General features: G+C 54.6%; 1 protein-coding gene and 1 non-coding gene across 4 annotated transcripts in view; one reads left to right on the forward strand and one right to left on the reverse strand.

Moving 5' to 3' along the window:
- ARHGAP26 (Rho GTPase activating protein 26) overlaps nucleotides 1-23,759 on the forward strand; it is a 141,457-nt gene that overhangs the window by 20,383 nt on the left and 97,315 nt on the right. For all 3 annotated transcript variants that reach the window (XM_068159030.1, XM_068159021.1, XM_068159012.1), the window contains exons 2-10: nucleotides 3,247-3,342; nucleotides 5,070-5,131; nucleotides 6,322-6,393; nucleotides 8,366-8,467; nucleotides 12,513-12,623; nucleotides 13,390-13,494; nucleotides 13,684-13,813; nucleotides 14,182-14,282; nucleotides 17,430-17,524. In XM_068159030.1, the coding sequence (XP_068015131.1) occupies nucleotides 3,247-3,342; nucleotides 5,070-5,131; nucleotides 6,322-6,393; nucleotides 8,366-8,467; nucleotides 12,513-12,623; nucleotides 13,390-13,494; nucleotides 13,684-13,813; nucleotides 14,182-14,282; nucleotides 17,430-17,524 (874 nt within the window). The remainder of the gene's footprint in view (nucleotides 1-3,246; nucleotides 3,343-5,069; nucleotides 5,132-6,321; nucleotides 6,394-8,365; nucleotides 8,468-12,512; nucleotides 12,624-13,389; nucleotides 13,495-13,683; nucleotides 13,814-14,181; nucleotides 14,283-17,429; nucleotides 17,525-23,759) is intronic.
- Nucleotides 15,714-15,785, reverse strand: TRNAM-CAU (transfer RNA methionine (anticodon CAU)). The gene has a single exon. It is a non-coding gene; the product is annotated as a tRNA-Met (tRNA).

The following is a 23,759-nucleotide window of genomic DNA, read 5'->3' on the forward strand; positions in this document are numbered from 1 at the left end:
GGAACCCTCTAGGAGCTGCAGGGAGAGGACAGGGATAGGCAGTGCCCAGGAAGAGGGGACATGCTCCTGTCCTACCAAGGACCTGGGACCCTGCTGCCCTTCTCTGGAGGGGGTTGGCAGGGGACACACAGCCTGAGCCTGCTTGTTCCCTGCTGTTCCCTGCTGCAGGGGAAGGAAGGGGCAGGAGTCTCAGTTCCTGTTGTCCCACCAAGCACCAGACAGAGGCTGTGAAGCAATTTTTCTCTGCAGGAAGTGGAGAAATCCTGCTCCTGAGAGCACAGCCCTGTCAGACACCCAGAGCCTGCAGCAGCATCCTCTGCTTTCCCCACTTAGCAGCAACTTTAACCCTTTGCTCCCAGGACTGTTCCACCAGCTTTGGCTTGGACTTGGATCTCCTACACCTCCTGTCTCTGTCCTGCTGTCCCCACAAGGAGCTGACCCACAGACAGCTTTGCTTTTTTCCCAGCTTAAATAGCAAAGTCAGCTCTGGGAAGAGCCCTGCTCTCTGGGCCAGTGGGACGACTTGGTCCTTGGCCAACCTGATCTGCTCTCCACAACTGCCTGAAAAGTGGTTGGAGACAGGTGGGGATTGGTCTCCTCTCCCAAGGAATGAGTGATAGGGCAAGAGGACATGGCCTCAAGTTGTGCCAGGGAGGACTGGATATGAGGAGCAATTTCTTCCCCAAAGGGGTTGTCAAAGCCTGGCTCAGGCTGCCCAGGGCAGTGGTGGAGTCCTCATCCCTGGAGGGGTTTCACAGCCGTGGAGATGTGGTGCTGGGGACTGTGGTTTAGTGGTGAGCTGGCAGTGCTGGATCAGTGGCTGGACTTGATGATCTTAAAGGTCTTTTCCCACCAAAATGATTCTGTGATTCTATGAGCTTCAGCTGCTTCCACTGGAGAGGTTTTCCCCCAAAGTGTAGATGAGAGGTTGGAGCTTTTAGGCTCAGAGGACACTCAGGGTGCAGGTGGGTCTGACAGTGGCGCAGGGAGGACAATGGGGCCGCTCTGTGCTGGCTCCTTGCTTGTCTTCAGACATGTGGTGGGCACGAGTGCCCCTCTCTCCTTTTCTGGCCAAGCCTGCTGCTAATTTTAGCCTCCTCTTCAGGCCTGTGAAGAGGCTGTGTTCCAGTGACGGCTGCCAGTGCTCCTCCTCTGTCGCTGTCACGCCAGCAGTTATCTCCTCTCCCCTCCCCGTGGGCCATTGTTGGGTGTTGCCAGTGCTGAAGGATTCTCAGCTTCCCTCTGGCTAATGCCTGCTGAGTGCAGAGTCCTGAACTTACAGAATCACAGAATTGTTTGGCTTGGAAAAGCCCTCTAAGGTCATCCAGTCCAACCATCACCCCAGCACCACCATGGCCACTAAACCAAGTGCCATGTCCACATATTTCTTGAACACCTCCAGGTGGTGCCTCCACCACCTCCCTGGGCAGCCTGTTCCAGTGCCTGACCACTCTTGCAGCAGAGAAATTGTTCCTCATGTCCAACCTAAGCCTCCCCTTGTACAGTTACAGGCCATTTCCTCTCATTCCATCACCTGATAGTAGGGAGAAGAGGCCAACCTCCACCTGGCTCCAACCTTCTTTCAGGGAGCTGTGGAGAGTAATAAGGTCTCCTCTCAGCCTCCTCTTCTCCAGACTGAACAACCCCAGTTCCCTCCAGCTGCTCCTCACCAGCCCTGTTCTCCAGATCCTTCACCAGCTTCATTGCCTTTCCCTGGGTCCACTCCAGACCCTCAATGGGGCCTTGGAGTGAGGGGCCCAAAACTGAACCCAGGAGTCAAGGTGCAGCCTCACCAGTGCCAAAGTCCTCCTGGCTTTCGTCATGGGAGATGGCCCTAGCAAGGGGTGATGCTGGAATGCTGTCACCCTGTCAGGGGTCCTGAGCTGGGTCCTTCCCAGGGGTCTGCACCCATGCCAGGGCAGCACCCAGCTCTGGGGTCCTGCCCAGATGGTGATGGGCAAGAGGGATGTGACCACAAGTCACACGGCTGGGGACATAGTACACACGAGGTGCGCAGGGTGTTGGTGAGGCCATCGTGTGCAGCAGGCAGAGCTGTGGCTCATGGTCAGCATGGAGCTGGAGGAGAGGAAATAGCTCCTTAAGTCATCAACGTCATCATCTCTGTTACTACTCTGGAGGAGGCAGCAGCCCTCCCAGCTCCAGGGCTGGATTCAAGTCCCCAGGCCCTCTAGCTGCCCCAGTGAGGGAAGGGGATGTGGAGGAGAGCAGGGTGAGTGGCACCAGTTGTGTGAAATCGCCGAGGACTGTGCTGTGGGCAGGGTTAGCCCCAGGGCTCTGAGCAGAGACACCCAGAGCAGCTTTGAGAAAGCTTTAACTTCTCGAATCCCAGGGGGAAAGCCAAGCACTGGAATTCTTTGGCTGGTGGTGTCCAAGAGGAGGAGACACCCTCTGTGTGCACACGTGTGTTGGCCACCTGTGCTTGGAGAGGGGGAAAAAAGGCTGAAGTTCTGAACTTGGGGTGAAGAAACACCCAGAAGAACGAGTGTGATGTGTTCCAGATGTGGTCTGGGTGCCTGCATTTCCTTGTGTGGCTCAGCTACAAGTTCTCCTCTGTGCTGGTGGCCTGGTGGTGCCCAGGGCATGTGTGTGTGTGTCTGTGTGTGCAGGGTTACGAGGCCAAAAAGCCAGCCCTGGATCCCTTCGGGTCACTGTGAGTAAGAACTTAATAGGATTCAGATCCCAGAGAGGATCTGCAGCTTGGAGAGCAACAAACCTCCGCAGGGCCTCTGTGGTGTCTCTGGTCCATGCCGCAGGACTGGGAGCCTGGGCAGCGGTGCCAGCTCTGGTGGGGGGGCTACTGTGGCAATGCCACCGTCCATTACACTTTGCCTCTGCCCCATGGCACTGGGCTGCAGCTCCCACCTGCCTCTCAGGGCGTTTTGAGGTTTTGTCTCCTGGTGGATGCTGGTGGGGTTCCTGCAGAGCCCTGTCCCTGGGGTGGGCACAGGGAAGCTCTCTTGGGACAGTTCTCTCAATCCCAGCAAGCAAGTCTCTGTGACGTGTCCACCTGCCTGCTGCTGCTGGTGGGCTTTTCCCCCTCGTGCCCACCTGCCTGCTGCTGCTGGTGGGCTTTTCCCCCTCGTGCCCACCTGCCTGCTGCTGCTGGTGGGCTTTTCCTCCTCGTGTCCACCTGCCTGCTGCTGCTGGTGGGCTTTCCCCGCCCCGTGTCCACCTGCCTGCTGCTGGTGGGCTCCTTCCCCACCTGAGCTGCCGTTTCTTTGCCAGACCTGTCGACGGCCAAGCGCAAGTTCGCCGACTCCCTCAACGAGTTCAAGTTCCGCTGCATCGGGGACGCGGAGACGGACGACGAGATCTGCATCGGTGAGTCCTGCCCGCTGCTCCTGGGGCTGCCCACCACCCCTCCTTCCCCAGCTGGGCATGGCAGGCAAACACAGGAGCACACCAAGGGAGCAGAAATTTGTCTGGGCGCTTTCCTACGCGTTTCTCTGGGTTCAGCACCGAATGCCAGGCTGGTTTGGGTGGGAAGGGACCTTCCAAGCTCATCCAGTCCAACCCCCCTGCAGTCAGCAGGGACAGCTGCAGCTAGAGCAGATTGCTCAGAGCCCCAACCAACCTGACCTGGAATGATTCCAGGGATGGAGCATCTTCCAGCTCTCTGTGCAACCTGGGCCAGGCTCTCACCACCCTCAGTGTCAAACATTTCTTCCTTCTCTCCACTCTGAATCTGCCTTTTTGAGTTCCAACCATCACTCCTTGTCACAACCAGCCCAGCTCAAAAGCCAGTCCCCAGCTTTCTGAAAGGCCACCAGAAGGTCTGCCTGGGCTGAACAGCCTCAACATCAGCAGAGCCTTCCCAAGGAAGTCAGGTGTTGCTTCTTGGCCTAACCCTAGCCCTGCAAGATGGAGATGGAAGCAGATTGCCTGTATCTGAAACCAGATTATCCATTCCTTTCTCTTGGGAAAGCAGGGATCTGTCCCTGCTGAGTGCAGGTGGGTTGGACTAGATGACCTGTGGATGTCCCTTCCAACCCAAACCCTTCTATGGTTCTATCAGGAAATGTGGCCATGGCTAATACACTTTGAGGGGCTACAGATTGGAGAGCAGCAGCAGCAGCTTTGCTTCTGGCTACAGGAGTAGCAGTTCAGAGCTAGTGAGCTTCAGATCAAGCCCAGCTCCACCACAGAGCTTTTCATGATGCAGGACAAGCAGTTTCAGCAGCTTCACTCCATGTTATGCTGCTTCTGCCCCAGCTGAACTTTCAGAGCTTACTGTGTGCCTCCTCTGGAGCACAGCTCCACACAGTAAGCTCTGAAAGTTCAGAGCAGATGAGCTTTAGCCCTGATTTAACTTGCCTGATTTATTTGTTCTCAGGCTCTCAGCAAAAATAGCTTCCTCATCCAGTTCCTCTGGCTCTGATGGACATGCTGGTGACCTGCCACTCATCTGCCAAGCATGGCTGGAGCCTGTGCTGAGCCAAAGGGCTGGCCTGTGATCACACAGTACAGGTTCAAGACGAAGGTGTGGGAAGAGTGAGAGGGCATTTTCTCAATGCTGATCCACAGATAAAGGGAGGGGCAAGAGGAAGGGGCCAGACTCCTCTCAGTGGTGACCAGTGGCAGGACAAGGGGCAGTGGGCACAAACTGGAACCCAGGAGGTTCCATCTGAAGAGGAGGAGAAACTTCTTTGTTGTGAGGGTGCTGGAGCCCTGGAGCAGGCTGCCCAGAGAGGTTGTGGAGTCTCCTACTCTGGAGAGCTTCCAACCCCACCTGGCCATTGTGATGCTGGTCAAGCTGTTGTGGGTGCCCTGCTTTATCAGGGAGGTTGGACTGGATGATTTCCAGAGGTCCCTTCCAAGCTCTGTGATGTGCTGTTTCTCTCTGGAGGGAGGAACATGTTGCTGTGGACACTCTGCTACCAGTTGCTTCTGTGGGCAACTGGAAACCTTACTGAGGAGAAAGCTGGCTAAACCCCTCAACAACCAAGCCCCCAAAGACACAGACAAAAAAAGCCCTGCTCTGTCTCTCTCTGCATTTAAGAAGACAATCAGAGGTTGTTGACCACTGACTGTGGGTTTGTTCCTTCCAGCCAAGTCTCTGCAGGAGTTTGCCACGGTGCTGCGGAACCTGGAAGACGAGAGGATGCGCATGGTATGGCCCTGGCTGCTGGGAGCAGGAGGGGTGGGGGCTCTGCGTGTGGCTGCTGGCATCTGGGGCACCACAGTGTGGTGCCAGCCCCAGTTTCATAGTTTCATAGTTTCATTCAGGGTTGGAAGGGACCACAAGGATCATCTAGTTCCAACCCCCCTGCCACGGGCAGGGACACCCCACACTAGATCAGGCTGGACAGAGCCTCATCCAGCCTACTCTTAAACACCCCCAGGGACGGGGCCTCGACCACCTCCCTGGACAACCCATTCCAGGGTTTCACCACTCTCATGGTGAAGAACCTCCTCCTCACATCTAGCCTGAATCTCCCCACCTCCAGCTTCATTCCATTCCCCCTAGTCCTATCACTACCTGAGATCTTGAGAAGTCCTTCCCCAGCCTTCCTGTAGGCCCCCTTCAGATACTGGAAGGCCACAATAAGGTCACCTTGGAGCCTTCTCTTCTGCAGACTGAACAGCCCCAACTCCTTCAGTCTGCCCTCACAGGAGAGGTGCTCCAGCCCTCTGATCATCCTTGTGGCCCTTCTCTGGACACCTTCCAGCACCTCCACATCCCTCTTGTAATAGGGGCTCCAGAACTGGACACAGTACTCCAGGTGGGGTCTCACCAGGGCTGAGTAGAGGGGGAGGATCACCTCCCTCGACCTGCTAGCCACACTTCTCCTGATGCAGCCCAGGATCTGATTGGCTTTGTGGGCTGCAAGTGCACACTGAGAGCTCATGTTGAGCTTTTTGTCCACCAGCACCCCCAAGTCTCTCTCCTCAGGGCTACTTTCCAGCCAGTCACTGCCCAGCCTGGATTTGTGCCTGGGATTGCCTCGACCCAGATGCAGGACCCTGCAGTATCCCTTCTCTTGCCCAGGGCAGAGCTGTAAGGGAGAGGAGAAGGCAGGCTTGGTGATGAGGAATGCTTGAAGAGCGTGACTAAAGGTGTCTTGCTGCTGGAAATCAGCCAGTGCTGCTGCTGGGGGCTCAGCGGGGTGAGGAGCAGGCTGGGTGCGAGGTCCGCAGCCTCCTCCCCCATCACAGAGGTGGAGGGGTCCGGTGAAGTGTGTGGCTTCCCGGGGCTGCAGGAGGGCTGTTTCTGTGGGAAAAGCTGGTGAGTGAGTGGCTCAGGGTCTGGGGTGTCTGGGCAGAAGGTGGTGGCTGAGTTGTGCCTGGTTTTGCCTGCAGATCGAGAACGCCAGCGAGGTGCTGATCACACCGCTGGAGAAGTTCCGCAAGGAGCAGATCGGGGCTGCTAAGGTGAGCTGCTGCTGCTGCACGGAGCTGCTGTCTCCCTGGGGAGCCCTGCTGGGGCTCACAAACAGAGCCCAGAGCCATGTGGTGATGGCAGGGACCTGGTGCACTTGTCCTTACTCCAAGGAGGACATTGAAATGCTGGAGTGGGTCCAGAGAAGGGCAACAAAGCTGTGGAAGGGTCTGGAGAACAGGGCTGGTGAGGAGCAGCTGAAGGGACTGGGGCTGTATAGTCTGTAGAAAAGGAGGCTGAGAGGAGACCTCATTGCTCTCTGCAACTCCCTGAAAGGAGGTTGGAGCCAGGTGGGGATAAGTCCCTTCTCTCAAGAAACAAGTCATGGGACAAAAAGAAATGGCCATGAGTTGCACCAGGGGAGGTTTATGTTGGATATGAGGAACAATTTCTTCCCCTTAAAGGCTATCAAGGCCTGGCTCAGGCTGCCCAGGCAGTGATGGAGGCCCCGTCCCTGGAGGGGTTTCAGAGCTGTGGAGATGTGGTGCTGAGGGACATGGTTTGGGGGTGACCTGGCAGTGCTGTGTTAAGGGTTGGACTCCATGACCTCAGAGGTTTCTTCCAACCAAAATGGTTCTGTGATTCTTTCTATTCTGTGATGGGCTCTGCTGGGCATGGGTGTGGGAGGAGGTGATGTGCTGCCAAGGGACGATCCAGGTCCTGGTTAGGTTCCTCAGTGTTCTGAGGTCACCCCCAAACAAGTAACATGCCAAAAAATCAAATGAACTTTTTATTCTGTTACTCTGAACAAGAATTCCCATTTCCTTAGGGGGGTTCCCTGAGCCCCCCAGTCTGTGCTCCCCACTCCCAGTGTGTCCCTGGGTGGCTGCAGGGGTATTTGGCTGGTCCTGCAGGATGGGTGAGGTGGGGAAGCACTGGTGTGGTTGATGGTGGCTGTGGGACAGGCTGGCCCCCCCTTGCTTTCCTGCCTTTGTTCTGAAATGAAACCCAGTGTCTGCAGCCCTCCTCTTGTGAGCCAACCTGCTGCTGCCTGCAACAAGGACATGGCTGTGGTGTGCCCAGCTCCATGGTGGGCAGCCACAAGAAAAAAGCCCAACAGAAAAGTTCCTTATAGAAAGGGGATGGTTATTAGCAGGTGTCACAGAATCATAGCATGGTGGGGGCTGGAAGGGACCTCTGGGGATCATTGAGTCCAACCATCCTGACAAAACAGGCTCACCTAGGGCAGGTCACACAGCAACACATCCAGATGGGGCTTGAAAGGTTCCTGAGAAGGAGACTCCACAACCTCTCTGGGCAGCCTGCTCCAGCACCCTCACACCAAAGAATTTTCTCCTCCTGTTCAGATGCAACCTCCCGGGTTCCACTTTGTGCCTGTTGCCCCTTGCCCTGTCCCTGGGCACCACTGAGAAAAGTCTCCCCCCATTTCTCTTGCCTCCCACAGGTTCTTTATCTCTTGCTGAGCATTGAGCAGGTCCCCTCTGGGGCTGCTCTTCTCCAAGCTAAAAAAGTGTCACTGGTGTTGGGGTGGGGAGGCTGGGACAAGAAGTGCAAAAGCAAAGCTGAGGCTGACATTCTCCTGAAGCTCCTGCCACCAGCAGCCCAGTTCCTGTGTCACCATCCTGTGTGAGGCATCGGATGCGGCACTGCGAGGGGTGGCAGGGGACGAGGTGTGAAAGGTGACGAGGTGCTGGCCAGGTGGTAGCAGGCATGTTCCTCACACCATGTTGTCTTAGGACCAGCCCTGGATCTGGGTGTTTTGCCAAGCTTTGGGCCCCAGGAGTCCTCCAACTCTTGGATTTTGGCAGCATCAGCCTGATGGCCACAGATAAAAGCAGCTTCGCTTGCTTCCAGCTGGTGCACCTTGGCCTTGGTCCCACCTTGTGCTGGGCAGAGCAGGCTCAGCTCCCACGCAGGACTTGTGGTCCTGCCTTGTTCAGTGGGTCGTCACGGCTGCCTTGATGCTTTTGTGTTAGTCACTGACCTTTTGGCTCTGTTTTTTAGGATGCCAAGAAGAAATATGACAAGGAGACAGAGAAGTATTGTGGTGTCCTCGAAAAGCACTTGAACTTGTCTTCTAAGAAGAAAGAATCCCAGCTCCAGGAGGTGAGAGCAGCTCCTGCTTTTCCATGGCTGGCTGTAGCTGTGGTGAGCTCCTTGAGTGCTTTGTGTGCCTTAGGACATTGGTTCTCCTGCCTGCAAACTCTTTGGTTCTCCTGGCTGGTGACACCAAGTTGAGTGTCAAGAGAATCTCATGAGGCCCTAGGGGTCAGGGCAACCCTCAATATCAATCCAGGCTGGGGGATGATGACACTGAGAGCAGCCCTGCAGAAAAGGACTTGGGGCTGCTGGTGGATGAGAAGCTGGACATAAGCCAGCAATGGGCACCTGCAGCCCAGAAGGCAAATGGCAGCCTGGGCTGCATCAAAAGCAGAGTGGTTAGCAGATGGAGAGAGCTGATTCTGCCCCTGCTCTGGTGAGACCTCAGCTGGTGTCCAGCTATGGGACCTTCAAAACAAGAGGGACGTGGACCTGCTGGAGCTGGTCCATAGGAAGCCATGAAGATGACCAGGGGACTGGAGCACCTCTTCTATGGAAACAGACTGAGACAGTTTGGGCTGTTCAGCCTGGAGAAAAGAAGGCTCCAGGGAGACCTTAGAGCTGCATTTCAATATCAGAAAGTGACCTATAGGAGAGCTGGGAAGGGGCTGTTCAGAAGGGTCTGTGGTGATAGGATGAGGGTCAGTGGTTTGAAACTGGAGCAGGGTAGGTTTGGGTTGGATAGCAGGAGGAAAGTCTACACAATGAGGGTGGTGAGATACAGGAACAAGTTCCCCAGGGATGTTATTGGGGTCCTGACCCTGGAGACATTCAAGATCTGACTTGATGTGGCTCTGAGCAACCTGTTCTAGTTGGAGGTGTCCTTGTTGAGTGCAGGAGGGTTGGACAAGAGGACCTTTGAGGGTCCCTTCCAACCCAGTGCAATCTGTGAGTCTGTGAGCTGCCAGCATGGAGAGCAGTCAACGAGGAGAGAGAGTTTCTAATTCAAGAGTGGAGCAGAAAGGAGCTGGTTCTGCTGCAGGCATCCCTGGTGCCATCAGGAACAGCTAGTTTCCTTCCCTGAGAGTAGCTGCAGTGGCTTTGAGCTTGATGGGAGGAGTGATCAGGCTTAGAGCTTCTAAACTGCTTTAGGAGCCTCTTACTGACGCGGGGGGTGTTGGCTGCTGCTCTGCCAAAGGCTCTTACTGGATGAGAACCTTGAGTTTAAAATCACTTCTGCCAAGCCTGGAATTCCCTGCACTGATCCAGAGCTGGGTTGATCCCTCCAGGATGGGTGTCCTTGCTTTTGGGGACGATGTTGGTGTGCTGCTGAGGTGTTTCTAGGGGAGCTGGTGGGCACTGGGATGATAGCTTGGGTGGTGGTATGGTGCCCAGCAGAGCTGGGGACTCAAGAGAGCAGAGAGATCTGTGGCACAAAGAGTATCTTCCACCAAATCAGGGCTGAAGAGGGGTAGGACTCCTGGTTGAGGTGTCTGCAAGCCAGCTTTGTGCATGCAGGGGTGATGTGGGTTTGTAGGGAACTTAGCCTGTGGAAGCAGCCATGGGGGTGGTGGCTCTGTGTGGGATAATGCATGAGCCAGCAATGTGCCCTGCTGGCCAAGAAGGCCACTGCTCTTCTGGGGTGCATTGAGTATTGCCAGCAGGTCAAGAGAGGTTCTCCTTCCTCTCTACTCTCTCCTAATGAGGCCACATCTGCAGTATTTGGTCCAGTTTTGGGCTCCCCAGTTCAAGAGTGACAGAGAACTACTGGAGAGAGTCCAGTGGAGGCTCCAGAGATGCTGAGGGGCCTGGAGCAGCTCTGTGAGGAGGAAAGGCTGAGAGCCCTGGGGCTGTTGAGCCTGGAGAACAGCAGCCTGAGAGGGGATCTGCTCAGTGCTCAGCAAGAGCTAAAGGTTGAGGGGCAAGAGGATGGGACCATACTCATCAGTGGTGTCCAGTGACAGGACAAGGGGCAGTGGGCACAAAGTGCAACCCAGGAGGTTCCACCTGAACAGGAGGAGAAAATTCATAGGTGTGAGTGTGATGGAGTCCTGGATCTGGCTGCCCAGAGAGGTTGTGGAGTCTCCTTCTCTGGAGAGCTTCCAAACCCACCTGGCAATTGTGGTCCTGGGCAAGCTGCTGTGGGTAGTCCTGCTTTATCAGGGAGGTTGGACTGGATGATCTCCAGAGGTCCTTTCCACACCTTTGCTCGGGTTGTGAGGTGCAGGTGGCGGCTGTATGGGATGCTGTGCTGGCGCGGGTTGGGCAGTGCTGGCTGCTGGCGCCACCTGCTGGTCTCTTCCATCGCAGACGTTGAGTTGGGCTTCAGCCGGGAAGGGCGGAGGAGGCTGGGCCAGCTCCCAAGTTTAGGTGTTGGGGCCTTTTCCCCTGGGGCTCTGGGAAGCAAACCAGGAAATTTTGCTGGCTCAAGCCCCACTGAGGAGGGAGATGCCTTTGAAAGAGCAGTGTTTGGGTTGTGAACTGTGGATGTGACATCCAGCTCCATGTGGAAGCTCTCAACCCATCTAATGCCTGCCTCCCCAGGAGCTGCCCACCATGGCCTCTGCCTGCCAAGGGGCTTCCTGGGCATATGCGGTGGGTTGGTTGGGAAGGTTAGCACAATCCCTTTGTGAGCTGTCTGGAGGTTCATCTGGTGCCTTGATGTCCTCAGGGAAGGACTTTTGTGTGCAGGAGATGTTGCCAAAACTCTTCTTGCTGTCCACATCTGGAGGGTGATACCAGCCACATGTGCAACCGCTGTGGCCAGGCGGGAGAGGAGGAGACCATGGGAATGCTCTGCTGCTTTGGCTGTTGGCTAAGGAAACAGCACACAGAGTCTAATCTGCTGCTGAGCTCCTGGCAAAGTTCTTGGATTGCATCATTTTTTTCCCCCTACTTTTCAGGTCTAAGTTTGCTAAGCACCTCACATGGGCAGGCAGCAGAAGCAGAGGGCATGGGGGCAATGGGCCATGCTGTGGCTGGGTCATGCAGATCAGGACTAAGCTGCTGTTCAAACACAAGCAGGTGTTTGTCAGCCTGGTTTTACAGAGTGCCCTATGCCCAGCCCTGATGGGGTATGTGGCACAGAGTGTCCTCCTCCATGGAGGCCCAGTTCTGCCCTGGGTACATTGAGGGTCACGCTGATGATGGCACCATGCTGGGACAGAGGAATTTGCCCCCACTGAGCAATGACCCCATGGTGGTTTGCACCACCTGGGTGGTGAGGCTCTTGGTGTTGAGGTCAGAGGGATGGTGACTCACTGAGGTTGACCCCATGGACACCACCAGCATAGGTGGCACCTCCCTGGGTTGTTCCACACAGCGTCACGTGCGAAATAGCATCACATGTCACTCACCCTCCTGCCAGGGCAGCAGCTCCAGTCCCAGCCCCAGGTCATTTTTATGCACTGGGATTATGGCATGGCCATATCAAAAAGGGGACATTCAAACTGGACAGAAGGAAGAAATGTTTGACAATGAGGTGGTGAAAGCTTGGCCTAGGTTGCCCAGAATGGTGGGAGATGCCCCATCCCTGGCACCATTCCAGGTCAGGCTGTTTGGGTCTCTGAGCAACCTGCTCTAGTTGCAGATGTTGGACTGGGTGACCTTTAGAGGTCCCTTCCCAATCAAGTCATTCTGGTTTTTTGCCTGTTTGGCCTCTACCTGCACAGCAGGGAAGATCTGCTGTCTGCTGACTCACCAAAGTGCTCACTGGAGTGGTGGGGTGCTGGGTTGAGGGCTGGACTGGATGATCTCGAAGGTCTCTTCCAGCCAAACATATTCTGTGATTCTGTGCCTCCCCAGTTCAGCCCCAGTATACTCCAGGCTGCCTCCTGTTGTGGTGCTCTCCAGCAAGCAGAGAATTGCCTTTTGTTATCCCAAACTTCTCAGTTTTCTCTCTTCTAATGCCTGATTTTCTGCACAGCTGCCAGGGAGGTGACAACATCAGCTGGAGAAAGAGCTCTACCATCTGTCCCAGCCCTTCACTGGGCTCTGAAGCTCAATTTGTTCTGCACAGACATGCTCCCAATAGACCCAGGCTGTCCTCTGGTCACCAGGCCAGGTGCTCCTGGTCAGTAATAACTTGGTGTTTCCTCTTGAATCTCCCCAGGCAGACAGCCAGGTGGACCAGGTCCGGCAGCACTTCTATGAGGTCTCCTTGGAGTATGTCTTCAAGGTACAAGAGGTGCAGGAGAGGAAGATGTTTGAATTCGTGGAACCTGTAAGTGAGCCCTCAAACCACCTCAGCCTGCAAAAACATGGGGGCTTGTGTGAAGAAGTGGGGGCCTGGGGCAAGCTGGGTTGTGGTGGGGGACTTCCCTGTGGTGGGATGGCTGAGGGGCTCCAGCCTCATCTGCTGCCCCAACCTTGGAGGGAGATTTAGAGGGACAAAGGGCTTGCATGAGCTCTTCCAGGGCGTGGAGCCATGAGCTCAGCAGCCACACACATGCTGGAAACGTTTAACTTTTTGTTGTGTGGACAGCTTGGTCGTGGTGCTCAAGTTCACCATGAGCCAGCACTGTGCTCTTGTGGCCAAGAAGGCAAATGACATCCTGGGATGCATTCAGAAGAGTGGCCAGCAGGTCAAGGGAGGTTCCCTGCCTCTCTGCTCTGCCCTGATGAGGCCACACGTGCAGTACTGGGTCCAGTTCTGGGCTCCCCAGTTCAAGAGAGACAGGGAACTGCTGGAGAGAGTCCAGTGGAGGCTCTGAAGCTGCTGAGGGGCCTGGAGCATCTCTGTGAGGAAGAAAGGCTGATGCAGGGATGAGGGGTCCTGGGGTGAGGGGCTTGGCTTTGGGGGGAAGAAAACACAGGCTCAGCTCCAGGGTCTGCTCAGAGGAGGGTTTGGAAGAGAAGCAAGGAGCAGTCCACCTTCCATCACGTCCTTTGCCCCTGGGGAGCTGCAGGGATGTGTCCACTTGGTGGTGGCTCTGAGGGCAGCTGTGGGTCTCATACTGACCATCTGGATGTGCTTTCCCCCAACACAGCTGCTGGCCTTTCTGCAGGGGCTTTTCACTTTCTACCACCACGGCTATGAGCTTGCCAAGGACTTCAGTGACTTCAAGACAGAGCTGACAATCAGCATCCAGAATGTAAGTGCCACCTGCCCCTGCCACCGTGCCACCTGCCCTGCTGTCCTGCAGGGCAGAAGAACCTTTCTGGATGGGTTGTGGTGGCTCAGCTGTGGGTGCAGAGGAGCCCCCAGTGGCTCCATGCACTGGAGAGGACAATCACTGTTTGGGTTTGTAGCTTTCCCACTTGATTTCCGTTGCAATTCGCAGACGAGGAATCGGTTTGAAGGAACCAGGTCAGAGGTTGAGTCTTTGATGAAGAAGATGAAGGAGAACCCTCATGAGCACAAAAACATCAGCCCTTACACCATGGAGGGTTACCTCTACGTGCAGGAGAAACGTAGGTGTGGGGTGGTGGAGCTGCCTGCCAGGGCAGCCTGGTGGGGGGGCGTCTGGGGAAGGTGGTTGCTTGGGAGGTGAGGCACAAGGGGAACTCAGCAGGGTGCAAAACCTATGGGAGAGAGAGGATGGTTGGGATATTAATGTGGGAATCAGGTTGTTCCTGGAAGGTGGAATCACCTCTAGTGCTTGAGAAAAGTCTATTCCCCTGAGTAAAAGTCTTTCCCCTGCTCAGTCTGCTCATGGAGTCCCAGTGAAACCAGTAGGTCCAAAAATGTGTCATGTTGAGTGGTGGTTCAACCTGATTATGACTGGGAGGGCACTGAAACTGTCCTCCTTCTGGGAGTAAAAGCTGCATTTGCTGTGTAGGTCACTTTGGGACCTCCTGGGTGAAGCATTACTGCACATACCAGAGGGAGACCAAGAAGATCACCATGGTGCCCTTTGACCAGAAGTCTGGAGGCAAAGGGGTGAGTGTGGATTGGCAGGGGGGTTGTGCCAGCCCTCCTGGTGCTCAGACTGACCTGTTTTGAGCAAGCTGGGTCTCTGAGGTCTTTTCCAGCCTTATTGATTGATTCTGTGTGATTCTATGTGCTAGAGAAGTGGGGCAGATCCATGCCAGGCTGAGCAAGTGCTCCAGGGGGAATTCACTCTGCTCCTTATTTAAAAGAAAAAAATAGAGAAGCAAACTTCCAAACCTCCCCACCCCAGATCCTTGGAGCCTGTCAGCTGGGCTGGTTTCCCAGGTCCCCTTGGGCATGGCTCTGGTTCATGCTCCAGCTCCATGTTCCTGGCTGGTGGCTGGGCACAGGTATTTGTACAGACAAGCTTGCAGCAGCTGCCTCTGGGTTGAGACTGGAGCTTTCTCCTGGTGCTTCTAGGTCTGTCCTTTATTTACTTCATTCCATTTGTGGAAAGAGAGACCTTTAAAAGATGAGGCATGTGAGGTTAGAATCATGGAATCATGGCTTGGGTTGGACGAGACCTTTATGATCATCAAGTCCAACCCTTTACCCAGCACTGCCAGGTCACCATTAAACCATGGCCCTCAGCACCACATCTACACAGCTTTGAAACTTGTCCAGGGATGGGGACTCCACCACTGCCCCAGACAGCTTGTGGAAAGAATTGTTCCTTATGTCCAGCCTAAACCTCTTCTGGTGCAACCTGAGGCCATTTCCTCCTGTTCTGTCACTTGTTCCTCGGGAGAAGAGACCAACCCTCACCTCACTCCAACCTACATTCAGGTAGTTGTAGAGAGACAGAAGGTCTTCTCTCAGCCTCCTTCAGACTAAACAACCCCACTTCCCTCTGCTGTTCCTCACCAGCCCTGTTCTCCAGACCCTTCAGCAGCTTTGTTGCACTTCTCTGGACACACTCCAGCACCTCAGTGTCCTCTTCCTAGTGAGGGGCTCAGATCATGCAGAGGCTTGCATGGTCCTGGCATGAAATGCTGTCTTCTGTGCTGGGGCATCTTTCTCCAGAAGTCCCTTCCAACCCCCACTAGTCTGTGGTTCTGTGACCACCATGGGTGAGCCATCAGAGTGTGGAGCAGCCCAGGGGCTTGTGGTCTCACTGCTGGCTGTTCTGGGGGCTGGCTGGAGCAGGCTCTGGGTGATGCTGGTGCCGCAGAAGGAGATCACAGTATCACAGTATCACTTAGGTTGGAAAGGACCTCCAGGATCATCGAGTCCAACCTATCAACACAGACCCCATGACTAGACCATGGCACCAAGTGCCACGTCCAATCTCCTCTTGAACACCTCCAGGGATGGTGACTCAACCACCTCCCTGGGCAACCCGTTCCAATGACGAACGACTCGCTCGGTGAAGAACTTCCTCCTCACCTCGAGTCTAAACCTCCCCTGGTGCAGCTTGAGACTGTGTCCTCCAAAACTTATTAGCAGAGGATGGTTTCGATCCATCGACCTCTGGGTTATGGGCCCAGCACGCTTCCGCTGCGCCACTCTGCTCCTGCAAGGATCCCTCACTCAAGGATCACATAGGACACTGCATGTGGCATCAGCCCCTTGTGAACGTGCCTCAGGCTGTGTCTGGAGCCTGATATTCCTGAGATTGAAGTCAGGGAGTTCCCTGAACACCAGAGAGCTTGGGAACAGCCCTATGCCAGCAGCATGTAGGACCAAGTGCAGGTAGCTTCTGCTGAACCCTGGGGAGAAGCTCACTCGGCTCTGTCTTTCTGGGTCTGTTCTGGGGCTCTACAGATGTTTCCTGGAAAAATGATGATGTCAGGGAACAGGGTGGTCAGCCAAGGTGCCATCAGGAAGAACACAGCACAGAAAAGTGGCCATCTCCAGGAACTCCTTCAGAATTGATTCTCTGTTGAGCCGTGGGCGGGTTCCTGAAGCCACGTCTGTGCCGGCAGGGCGTGAGCAGGGCCTTTCTCCAGCAGAGGACAGCATTGCATGCAGATCCTGCTGGATCTCTGCTTGGCTGGTGGGAATCCAGCAGAAAAGTTGGATGCAGGCTCCTGGATGGGAGAATGGTTTTGTCGTTGCTTTGTTATGTAATAAACATTTCGAGGCGTGTTTGCTCCCGTTGAGAGCTCCGCTGTGCAGAGCCCTGCCAAAAAGCCAGCCTGGAGTGAAAATTTGACAGCCAGGTTTGTGCTGCATTGTTCAACAGCCAGGTTTGTGCTGCATTGTTCAAGCTGTGGAAAATAGGGCTGACTTTGGCCAAAAGTTGTGGTCCAGCACTCCCTGACTGCCCACAGCGTGGGACGCCTGGTGCTGAGTGCGCAGACTGAATCATCTGCAGCCTGAGAGGAAAGCTCCTCGTGAGGGGTTATGGACTAAACATGTTTGCAAGGCTGAGAAGACAAGTCCTTGTGTCACAGATATAAATAGACCTATCCAGCAGGCTGATATTGCCAAACCTCCCCAGGTTGGAACACGCTCATGCAAAGTGCAGTGGGTGCTGGGTGATTGCTCGATTGTTCTTGGTCTAGTGGGAGGTGTCCCTGCCCATGGCAGGGGGTTGGAACTTGATGGTCTTTAAGGTCCCTTGCAACTCAAACCATTCTATGAATCTTCCTCTCTACAACTCCCTGAAAGGAGGTTGCAGTGAGGAGGGGGTTAGGTCTCTTTTTCATAGTATCAGGTGATAGCAGGAGAGGAAATGGCCTAAAGTTGTGCCTGGGGAGGTTCAGGTTGGACATTAGGAGCAATTTCTTTGCTGCAGGAGTGGTGAGGGTTTGGAACAGGCTGCCCAGGGAGGTGGTGGAGTGTTGGGTTGACTCAATGATTTGTATCTTCACAGAATGGTTTGGGTTGGAAGGGATCTTAAAGATCATCTAGCTCCACCCCCCCTGCTATGAGCAGGGACACCTTCCACTAGAGCAGGTTGATCAAGGCCTCATCCAGGGGCCTTGAGCATCCCCAGGGAGGAAGCATTCACAACCTCCCTGAGCAATCTGTCCCCCTGTCTCCTCACTCTCACTGTCAGGAATTTCTTCCTAATCTCCAGTCTAAATCTGCCCTCCTCAAGCTTCAATCCATTCCCTCTTGTCCTGTTGCTACAGACCCATGATCTTGGAAGTCTGTTCCAACCAGATGAGTTCTGTGCTTGTCTGATGTGTGGGTTTTGTCTCTTCCCAGGGAGAAGATGAAGCTGTCATCCTCAAGTCCTGCACACGGCGGAAAACAGACTCCATAGAGAAGAGGTTTTGCTTCGACGTGGAGGCTGTTGACCGGTGAGTGGCGAGGGGCACAGCAGCCTTGGCTCCTGCAGCTGGGGTCACCAGAGGGTGCACACAGCAGGGGGTGTGCCAGCCATGCCTGGGGGAAGGTTGTTCTCGTCTGTCCCTGGCTTTCCTGGATGCTTCCTGTGCAGTTTGTGTGTTTCTCTTCTCCTGTATTCACTTCATGAATGAAAAGAGTTAGGCCGTGGGGACCTCCTCCCTGGTGCTTCAGCCAGGTGCTTTCAGGGTGTTCAGGCAGTGCTTTGGCCTGCAAGGTGCTGAGTTTACCCAAGTCTCCCCAGTTTTGCTGGTGCTTCAGCACTTTGGCAGTCCTGGCCACATCAGGTGATGGCTGCAAGTGTGGAAAAGATGCTCCAAGGGGCAGCTGGCAGGGACACGATGTCTCTTTCCAGTGCTGGCTTTGTGGTGGAATCACTTCAGCTTTTCTGCTGGAAAGTGGCTGGTGCTGGTCCACTGTGGATGCATGATGATAGAAATCTGCTTGCACCTCGGTGTTCATGCACCTCAGGGAACCTCACAGAATCTGAGCATGGTGGGAGTTGAAAGTGACCTCTGGACACCATGCAGTCCAAGCCCCTCCTAAAGCAGGGGCATCCATAGCAGCTTGTCCAGGATCACAATGGCCACAGGGGGTTGGAAGTTCTTCAGGGAAGGAGACTCCAACTTCCCTGGGCAGCCTGCTCCAGGGCTCCAGCACCCTCATACCTAAGGAGTTTCTCCTCCTATTCAGATGGAACCTTCTGGGTTCCAGTTTGTGCCCACTGCCCCTTGTCCTGTCCCTAGGCACCACTGAGAAGAGTCTGGCCCCATCCTCATGCCCCCCACAGGTCCTTTAGCTCTTGCAGATTCCCTCTCAGGCTGCTCTTCTCCAGGCTCAACAGCTCCAGGGCTCTCAGCCTTTCCTCCTCACAGAGATGTTCCAGGCCCCTCAGCATCTTTGGAACCTCCACTGGAGTCTCTCCAGTAGTTCCCTGCCTCTCTTGAACTGAGGAGCCCAGAACTGGATCCAGTACTGCAGCTGTGGCCTCACCAGGGCAGCACAGAGGTGGAGGAGAACCTCCCTCGACCTGCTGATGCTTCCTGAAGGAGTGGAATCCTTTCTGCTGGGATTTCTTATGCAGCTATTGAGCAGATACCTGTGTGGGCTCAATCCTAGTGCCCAGAAGGGTGACTCTGGTATCTAAGGAGCATTCCACAGGGCTCCCCTATAGAAACAGGAAATCCAGGCTGGAGTTACTGCTTCAAGTGGAATTAGTCACTGCCTGGGATCCTCCTCGCTGCAGGAAGCTCCCATGGTTTACACAAGCTCTCTCCAAAGTCCCTGGATGCCTGTACCCCCACCCTCTCCTCCCTGCTGGTCGCTGCAGGAATGCCCAGGAGGTGTTGGGACAACCCCAGTTCCTCAAACCCCAAGGTGTGGAATCCCTCTGGAACAACCCCTGGTACCACTCCCTGCCCAGCCCCAGCTCCCAGCCCGGGGCAGGGAGGGGTGGTGGTGGTGGTGGTGGTGCTCTGCTGGTGTTGGGTGATGGATGAGATAACCCCAGGGCTGCCTCCTGCTCTCTGGAGTTCTGCTGTCCTCCAGAAAGCTGCCAGATTTCTGCTGGCACAGGGATTTTGGGGGTTTGGTGGTTTGGTTTTTCCCCCACCCTCTGCCCTGAGGATATGGCTTTTTTTGATGTGAAAATTAAAATTGGACCAGGAGGAGGAGAATTCAGCCACCACAGGAGCTTGCTTCTGCAGCCTGTTCCACAGCAGCTGAACCTTGCCTTGATGTTTGCAGCCTGCTAGGCACGGGATCAAGAGCTGCTCCAGAAATCTGCCTGCTCAGGGTAAATAATGGCAGGGGAGTGGCAAAGGAGGGGAAAGCTGAGAAATTCCTCAATTCATGTCCACATTCCTGCTCTGCACGAGAGGACAGCTGGAGCAGAAGGCATGCAATGAAAGGCTGGTTTCCCCCCTAGCACACAGGCAAATCTCTTCTCTGGGGTCAGCAGCCCCCTTTGCTCAGAGAATCCACAGAGCCACAGAAATTTCACTTCCTACTCAAATATTTTACCTTCCCTCCCATGACATCTGTGGAACTCCTCAAGCTCTGCTCATGCTACCTCACAAGGTGTTGCTGGAACGTGTCCAGAGAAGGGCAGTGAGGCTGGGGAGGGGTTTGGAGCACAGCCCTGTGAGGAGAGGCTGAGGGAGCTGGGGTTGCTTAGCCTGGAGAAGAGGAGGCTCAGGGAAGACCTTATTGTTCTTTACAACTGCCTGAAGGGAGGTTGTAGCCAGGAGGGGGTTGGTCTCTTTTCCCAGGCAACCAGCACCAGAACAAGAGGACACAGTCTCAAGCTGCACCAGGGGAGGTTTAGGCTGGAGGTTAGGAAGAAATTCTTCCCAGAAGGAGTGATTGGCCATTGGAATGTGCTGCCCAGGGAGGCGGTGGAGTCACCATCCCTGGAGGTGTTTAGGAAGAGACTGGATGGGGTGCTTGGTGCCATGGTTTAGTTGATTATTTAATGTTGGATGATAGGTTGGACTTGATGATCTCAAAGGTCTTTTCCCATCTGGTTAATTCTTTTCTGTTCTATTCTAGCATCCTACAGCAGTAGGGTGTGGTGGAGCTCCAGTGGCTGTGGTCCTCACACAGACCCCAGAGCAAGGGGACCGTGCACAGCCTGGAGGTGGCAGCCTCAGCTGGTCCTTCTTTGGTCGTCTTCATCTGCACAGAGCTGGGCTTGTGGACAGTGTTACATTTTAGGAAGCTGGTGAACATGAGGCAAGAGCTGCTGGCTTGGAGGTTTTTAAGTGTCACCCAGAGAAGGTGGGGCTTGTTAGAGGGGGGGGAAATCTGGGGTTTCCCCTGGAAAGATGATTCAGCAAAACTGAGCTGAACCTCTTGAGCCCATTCTGCTTATTGCTGCCTGTTCCTGCTGTCACAGAATCCCAGCATGGGGTTTGAAGGGACTTCTGGAGATCATCTAGTCATAGAGTCATAGAATCTCCTGGCTGGAGAAGACTTTAAGATGGAATCCAACCATAAACCAACATTGCTCTGTCACAGCTGTTAGCCGACGTCGCTCAGTTCCTTATCCAATTGTCTTTTAAACACCTTCAAGGACTCGGACTCCACCACCCCCTGGGCAACCTGTTCCAATGCTTGAGTGCCCAACCCCCCCTGCTAAAGCAGGAGCACCCACAGCAGCTGCCCAGGATCACAGTGCCCAGGTGGGGTAGGAATCTCTCCAAAGAAAGAGACTCTACAACCTCTCTGAGCAGCCTGCTCCAGGGCTCCACCACCCTCGAAGGGTGTCCAGTAAGGAGATGCCAAAGTCCCAGTGCTGAAGGTTGGAAACTTGTGGTACCACTGTTTGTGAGAGGTCTGAAAAAGTCCTGACACTGCGTCTGCCAACAGTTCTGAGGGTCTGGAGCGTGTCCAGAGAAGGGCAACAAAGCCTGGTGAAGGGTCTGGAGAGCAAGTCTGGTGAGGATCAGCTGAGGGAACTGGGGTTGTCTAGTCTGGAGAAGAGGAGGCTGAGAGGAGACCTCATTGCTCTCTATAGATCCCTGAAAGGAGGTTGCAGTGAGGTGGGGGTTGGCCTCTTCTGCCTAGTATCAGGTGATAAAATAGGAGAAAATGTCCTGAAATTGTACAAGGGGAAGTTTAGGTTGGAAATTAGGATCAATTTCTTTGCTGCAGGAGTGGTCGGGCACTGGAACAGGCTGCCCAGGCAGGTGGTGGAGTCACCATCCCTGGAGGTGTTTAAGAAGGGTGGCTAGTGGCACTTGGGGACGTGGTTTAGTGTCCATGGTGGTGGTGGACTGATGGCTGGGCTCAATGATCTTGGAGGTCTTGTCCCACCCTAACAAGTGTATGATTCTGTGATTCAGTGTGGGAGGGTCAGAGCATTGCTTTTGTGATTTTACTGCTTTGTCACAGCAAAGTGCCCCCTGGAATGGTCTCCTGTCTGCCTGCAGCATGTTCTGGGCGATGGATGTCCTGTGGTGCTGCCAACGCTCTGTCTTTCCTAACTAAACTTATTTGCAGTCTCTCTGCATTAAATCAGTTTTGTAAATCAGGTGAGCAGAGATGACAGCCAGTGTCTTACCAAATGAGCCTGAGGAGGAGGAGGAAGAACATCTCATTTGGCTGATGACAAAGGCCTTGTGATTTAGGATAATGTAGGTCATCGCTGCGGGCCAGAAGCAAAGCGCTTCTAATACCAGCTGGGGAGCAGGAGATAATCAAAATATGGGGGCTTTGCTCTCTTGGTTGTTCATAAAGGCAGTGAACCTTCCAGGGAAGTCCATTCCCCTGGGCCACCAGCCCCGAGGTGGTTGGCACTGCTCTCAGCCAGGCTGCGTGGTGGTTGGCACCGTGCTGGGTGAGCTGCGAGGCACCTGCCTGAGCATTTCCCTCAGCAGATGGTTTGCAGTAGGTAGGTAGTTGACCTTGCTCTGGGAACACGTTTTGCAGATCTGCATCTTTCTTTCTGACTGCATCAAGGTCTCTCTCTCTGCTCCTCAGCGCTGGGTGGCTGGTGGCCACCCCACCTCTGTTGGTGTTCCCCGCGGGTGGTTGGCGCCAGGCTTTGGACAGCACATGTGAGACAACTTGTACTTGTTCCTCCGCTGGTGTCAGCTTTCCAGTGACCTTTTAAACAAAGCAATTCATGGGGTTTTCACAGGCAGCCAGCAGATGAAGCTTGTTCCTCCTTTGAGTGCCACAGAGACCCTGCCGAGCATGCTGTGGTGCTTTTACAGACCATGCTCTGAGCTTGACAGCTGAGACCTCCTGAGCTTCGGAGCCAGCCCTCCCCCTGCTTGCCAGCTTTTCTCCTCTTCATTTTGGGGGTCACAGCTGACTGCTGGGGCCTGCACCAGCTCCCTGTGTCTCTGGGGTCTGGTCTAGGGGGGGGCAGCAGTGTGTGGGTGCACTGGGGCTCCAAACTTCTGCATGTGCTGCAGCACCCCCCTTGGCCCTCAGCCTCTGTTGTTACTCTGCTCTTGTGTTGTCTCATCCGGCGGTTTAGATCGTCTCGCTGCGATAAGCTGCTGCAGGTCTTGAGAGGTCTTATCTCCTTCTGTTGCTTTCATGATTTGTTTTGTTTTGCTGGAAGAAGGAGAAGCTATTGGACTTTTCTTCTCATCTTCTCTGCTTGCTTAGTCATAGCTCCCCCAAACCAGGCTGTTTGTCACAAAAACGGAGATATTGAGAAAATTCAAATTTCCTGTGTGGTCTGGGGTGGAAAAAAAAAACCCCACTTTGGGTTTTGAGATGGTAGCATACTGAAAATAGACCTCTCTGAGAAGTGCTAACCGTGGTCTGCCCTGCTCTCACGCTCCTGCATCCACTCTGTTTAGAGATGGACTCCTCCCGATCATAAAATGTCTCTCCTTCCCCCTTGCGTCCCAGAAGAAAGCCAAGAGATTGGGTGCCTGGAGGTGGGCATGGCTGATGCAGCACCTAATAGTCACAGAATCTCAGCATGGTGGAGGTTGGAAGGGACCTCTGGAGATCATCCACTCCACTCCCCCCGCTCCTAAAGCAGGAGCACCCACAGCAGCTTGCCCAGCATCACAACGGCCAGGTGGGGCTGGAAGCTCTCCAAAGAAGGAGACTCAACAACCTCTCTGGGCAGCCTGCTCCAGGGCTGCAGCACCCTCACACCAGGGAAGTTTCTCTTCCTGTTCAGGTGGAACCTTCTGTTTCCTCTTGTCCTGTCCCTGGGCACCACAGCTGTTCACATCTGTTTCTCCTGGATGTCAGCTCCAGGAGGACATGGGGTTGATGGTTGGGCTTGACAATCTTAAAGGTCTCTTCCAGCCCAGGCAGTTCTATGACTCTCTGACATTCTGCTGTCCCCATCCTTGGGCTGGTGTGGGTGGGGAAGGCAAAGGTGGTGCTTCCAGCCTGTGTCCCTTTGCGTGCCAAGGCTCTGGGAGGGGTGGGAGCTACCCAAGGGCAAAATCCAGGGCTGAGGCCCATTTGTGTGCTGGGTGGGGGAGCAAAGGCAGACACGTTTGGCTTATCTGCTTGGAAACGGGGTCAGAGAAGGGTCTTCCCTGTCTCAAGCTCCATGCTGAGTAATGGAGATATCTCTAATCTAAGGAGCACACTTCTGGAGTCGGTTGAGCTTCAAGAAACCCTGGAGAAGCAGGGACTGGCCACAGGCAAGCAACGTCAGCAGGATGTTGGTTCAGCACCGTGCCTCTTACCTGATTCTTAAACACA

The sequence above is a fragment of the Melanerpes formicivorus genome, unplaced genomic scaffold (genome assembly GCF_026170545.1).
Source record: "Melanerpes formicivorus ecotype bairdi unplaced genomic scaffold, bMelFor1.0.p_v2 SCAF_2, whole genome shotgun sequence".
Classification (NCBI taxonomy): Eukaryota; Metazoa; Chordata; class Aves; order Piciformes; family Picidae; genus Melanerpes; species Melanerpes formicivorus.